At 39.5% G+C, this 4,861-nt stretch overlaps 1 protein-coding gene across 2 annotated transcripts; it reads left to right on the forward strand.

Moving 5' to 3' along the window:
* Positions 1 to 1,509: 1,509 nt before the first annotated feature.
* LOC123522787 (zinc finger protein 501-like) lies at positions 1,510 to 4,215 on the forward strand. Of its 2 annotated transcripts, none has more exons than XM_045300126.1 (3): positions 1,510 to 1,778; positions 1,996 to 2,131; positions 2,408 to 4,215. In XM_045300126.1, the coding sequence occupies exons 1-3, from the start codon at positions 1,748 to 1,750 to the stop codon at positions 3,591 to 3,593; spliced, it is 1,353 nt and encodes a 450-aa protein (XP_045156061.1). In that variant the 5' UTR covers positions 1,510 to 1,747; the 3' UTR covers positions 3,594 to 4,215. The 2 variants fall into 2 exon arrangements, with proteins under 2 accessions (XP_045156061.1, XP_045156062.1); XM_045300127.1 differs by having other exon boundaries at positions 2,007 to 2,131.
* Positions 4,216 to 4,861: the final 646 nt, after the last annotated feature.

The raw sequence follows: 4,861 nt of genomic DNA on the forward strand, positions 1-4,861 counted from the left end.
GCCATGGAACATGGTGGTCCTGCCTCATTTTCCTAAGGAGCAAACAACTTTTCCCACACATGAATACTCACTGGAAGAAATTTCTGTTTGTGCCCCTTCCAAAGACAGGTGCAAATCATGAACAGTATCATTCACAGTATCATTCACATCACCTGTAAGTGAATTATTTCTGAAGATCATTAAATGATTGCAACAACCTTGATGGGTTGCTGCCAGAAAGATATTTACTGTGGTTTATTGACTGTGCCATGGCATTGAACTGTGTGGATCATAACAAAGTATGGATAGCCTTTAGAAGAATGGCAATTCCAGGACACTGGAAGGTCCAAAAGGTCTTCCTCCTGATGGATTTGCCCATCCACTTCATTATGGTAGTCTCTTCTTTGAGAATGCAGCTCTTCCTCAGCTATACTTGAATGCCTTCTGACCTGACAGTCTTTTCTTCTGGCACTACCTTGACAGTATCCTACTACTCTTCATGGTGGTTTCAGTGGCTAAATACTCTGAAGTTGACAGCCTATTCTTCATAGTCTGTACTGAGTTTGCAATCTTTGCAGAAACCTGTTCACCCTCATTGACCATCTGCTATTTGAAACACCAGTGTCGTAGCACCACACAGGCCACCGCAGTTGTACACACTGACAGACAACTGTGATACAGCAGCAGTGGACGCTCAGGAGAGCAAACAACCCATCTTGGAAGAAGTTAAGCGAGGATGTCCCTTAATAGTGCGAATAGCAATGCTTTGTCTGGCGTACTTTAGACATGTTATGAGGAATGACCAGTTCTTGGTAAAGGACATCAAGCTTAGTGAAGTGAGTAAGCCCAGATGAGGAAGACTGCCAAACAGATGGGGTGACACAGTGGCCGTAGTAATGGGCTCAAGTAATGTGGCAGTGGCACGGGACTCCAGGGTTTCATTTTGTTATGAGTCTAAACTGTTACAATACCCCAAAGGAAAACATCAGGGGTAACTTTTAGGTATTCTGTTACCACTTTCTGGATGTAAGACTTAGTATCTTTACTCCTCAAAGTTCATGTTTCCTATCCTGGCTCATTTTGAAAGTTTTCTTACTATTCTTAAAATTCTTGGTCCATCTAAAAGCTGTTGTGTAGTGTGGTGTATCATCCCAATAAACTCTTTGCCAAATTCAGTGATTTGGGAAGAATTGTACTTGCGTCTTCTTAACATTTTCTTATGCGTCCTGACAAAATTTGCTTTTAAAATTTTGCACCACAAAATTTGCCGCCTTTTTTTTACAAAGACATCCCAGCAAGAGAAAGTCAAGGGTTTCACAATGCTGTTGTCTGAATCCATTCACTGATTGCCAAGAAGTGTTTAAATTGATTTGCTTCAGAGAAACCCATCATGTAACTGGAGCCCTAGTAGCAATGATTTTCCTACCCTTTTAGAGTAGAACTAGAGAAGTGCATCTGATGTGCTTGTAACACTCTTTTATCTATGGAATAAGAGTCTTCAAGCCAAGCACTAGATTCAAAGAGAAAAGACAATGCTGATGTCCAAACCCTAGCAAGTACAGAACTTTGCGTTATTCCCATAAATTTTCTTTCCCAGGTAACACAGCCTCACTCATCCTTTTGCGCACATTGTCAGATACGAATCTTGCTTACCCACAATACATGTGATGTTTAGGATTCTGTGGTATTTGAGGATGTGGCCATTGACTTTACTCAAGAAGAGTGGACTTTGCTAGACGTTGCTCAGAGGAAGCTTTACAGAGATGTGATGGTGGAAACTTTCAGGAACCTGGATGCTGGTAAGGATGGCTTTATTTTTGTAGTTGTTGCCTTTATATGTGAATATATTGTTGCGGTTAATGTTGTTCCATCATCCTGTGAATAACTCTCAGTAATGTATTTTACTCTTAAGACTTTATAAAACTCTTGGGACATAAAATGCCTCAGTTCTTGTTTTGTCATCAAATTTCTTTTCTGTTTTCTCTTAATGAAACTCCACTTAAAATTACTGATCAGTCTCTCAACAGGAAAACAATCTCCAAGAGTGGTCCAGTGAGCATATACTTCGATTCATGAAAAGTAACTTCTGGTCATCCGTATTAGATGAAATCAGTGGCAGTAAAAATCACAGCAACCAAGAAAGGTCTTTGAGGTACCATACCCAGGAGGTGGAGGGGCAGCGGAATAGCTCTTAATGTATTTACTCACCTTGTTCCCACAATATACCGATTCCAGAAATGCCATCAGATATTTAGTATCTGAGAAATGCTTCAGTCTTACAAAGTATAAAACCCATTATTTCTTAAAATCCCGATAATAATGCTATATCACGAGTCAATTCGTGGGAGAAAATATATACTTTTTGTGTATGGTAATTTTGAAATGGTAAAAAGTGTAATTCTAACAACTTACTCCCTATTTTCAACAGACTAAATGTGGCAGAGACCAGCCCTGCAACTATGGAACAGAAAGTGACGAACTACAATGAAGTTGATCGGAGTGAAAAATGTTTCTGGAGGACTGAATATCCTCCTGTCTACAAAGGGACTGCTGCTGGTGCTGCTCCTTTTGGATTCCAGGAGGGTTGTGGTCAGACATTCAGTCAGTGCATCAGAACACACACTGACTGTAAACAGTACCCATGCACGGAACATGAGGAAACTCAGCGCTGTCCCGCTTATCTACAACCTTGTTCAGAAGCACTTCGTGGAGCGAAACTCTGTAAGCACATAGATTGTAGGAAATCCTGTGCCTTCTCATCACTTTTTACTAAAGTGAAAAGTCACAGTGAAGACCGGACTTACAAATGTAAAGAATATGGAAAATCATTTTGTCATTACTCTTACCTCAAAGAACATAAAAGACAGTATACTGGACAGAAGGCTTATAGATGTAGGGGAAGTGGGAAAGCATGTAAATATCCATCCACACTAGCTGTGCATTTAAGTACTCACAGTGGAGGGACTCTTTATGAACTTAAGGAATGTGAAAAAGCCTTTAGTCATCCAAAAGCATTGACTAGACATAGAAGTACGCACAATGGAGAGAGGCCTTATGAGTGTAAGGAATGCGAGAAGAACTTTAGTAAGTCTTGGAGCCTAACTGCTCATATGAGAATTCACAGTGGAAGGAGGCCTTATAAATGTAAGGAATGTGGGAAAACCTTTAAACACTCTTCAACATTAAATACTCATTGCAGAATTCACAGTGAAGAGAGGGCTTATAAATGTCAGGAATGTGGGAAAGCCTTTAAGCACTCTTCAGCACTAACTGAACACACTAGAGTTCACACTGGAGAGAGACCTTATAAATGTAAAGAATGTACGAAAGCCTTCAAGAACTCTTCAGCACTCAATAGTCACAGCAGAATTCACAGTGAAGAGAGGGCTTATACATGTAAGGAATGTGGGAAAACCTTTAAGCAGTCTTCGGCACTAAGTGCACATAGAAGGATTCACAGTGGAGAGAGGCCTTTTAAATGTAAGGAATGTGGGAAATCTTTTAAGCACTCTTCAGCACTAACTAAACATACTAGAGTTCACATTAGAGAGAGGTCTTATAAGTGTGAAGACTGTGGGAAAGTCTTTAGTAAGTCCCCAACCCTCACAGCATAAAAAAAACAGTACAGTGAGTGTAAGGAATGTGGGAAAACCTTTATTCATCCTTCAATATTAAGTGATAATAAAAGAATTCACAGTGGACAGATCTTTAGGAAGGTAAAGATGTGGGAAAGCCTTTAATCACACTTCAACACAAAGTAAACAGAAGAATTCACAATTGAGGGAAGCCTTCACAACATTAGAGAACACACTGGTGAGACGCCTCAGGAATGTAACGACTATGGGAATGCCTTTAATCTTCAACTCTAACATTAAAGAACTCACAGGGGAGAGAGGCCTTATTAATGTGACGATTGTAAGAAAATCTTACCCAACACTAATCATATGACAATTTACAGTGAAGAGTTATGTATCTAAAGGACAAGGGGAATAAACATAAAGAACAAGAGAAAGGTAAAATTCACACACAATGACATCAACTAATTCTAGATGCCTAACCATTGTTATTATTTTTGTATATCCACACTAATATGCAAAAATGCCTTTACAGATTGTAAGGTGAATCTTTACTTACTACATACAGTCTTGGTAAACAATCTTCTTCTGTTTTTTAATCTTTTTTATTGTTTTTTAAGATGGATTTGTTAGTCACTAAAGACTCCTAAGTCCATTTCGATTTTACTCTTCCTTGTCTATTTTGTTTGTTTGCTTGTTTGTTTTTTTAAGGCACTCAGACCAATATTTAGGTTTGCGTCATAACGAATCTGGAGGGATTTGTTTTGTTTGATTTTGAAAGAAACAATATATATTTACATAATTCATCTCAAGATTATGAAAGCAACAACACGATCCTAATAAAACCCTCCATATGTTGTTAGGTCCTATCAAGTCTTCTCTGACCCACAGGTACAACAGAAGGAAACCCTGCAGGGTCTTGTGCCACCATCACAATTGTTTCTATGCCTGAATCCACTGATACAGCCCCTGTGTCCATCTGTCTCATCAAAGACCTTCCTCTTTTTTTTCCCCAATCGTTTTATTAGGGGCTCATACAACTCATCACAATCCATACATACATCAATTGTGCAAAGCACATTTGTACATTCATTGCCCTCATCATTCTCAAAACATTTGCTCTCCACTTAAGCCCCAGGTATCAGGTCCTCATTTTTTCCCCTCCCTCTCCGCTCCCCCCTTCCTCATGAGCCCTTGATAATTTATCAATTATTATTTTGTCCTATCTTGCCCTGTCCGATGTCTCCCTTCTCCAACTTTTCTGTTGTCTGTCCCCCAGGGAGATCTTCCTCTTTTTTCACCACCCC

The sequence above is a fragment of the Echinops telfairi genome, unplaced genomic scaffold (assembly GCF_000313985.2).
Source record: "Echinops telfairi isolate 266 unplaced genomic scaffold, ASM31398v2 ScPeMD7_7459;HRSCAF=8497, whole genome shotgun sequence".
NCBI lineage: Eukaryota > Metazoa > Chordata > Mammalia > Afrosoricida > Tenrecidae > Echinops > Echinops telfairi.

Bases quoted from the DNA above. Each gene is read 5' to 3' on its own strand.
- LOC123522787 (XM_045300126.1), top strand. From the start codon at position 1,748: ATGGTGGAAACTTTCAGGAACCTGGATGCTG. The intron at 1,779-1,995 runs GTAAGGATGGCT...ATTACTGATCAG, and splicing joins TTTCAGGAACCTGGATGCTG to TCTCTCAACAGGAAAACAAT. The intron at 2,132-2,407 runs GTACCATACCCA...TATTTTCAACAG, and splicing joins AACCAAGAAAGGTCTTTGAG to ACTAAATGTGGCAGAGACCA.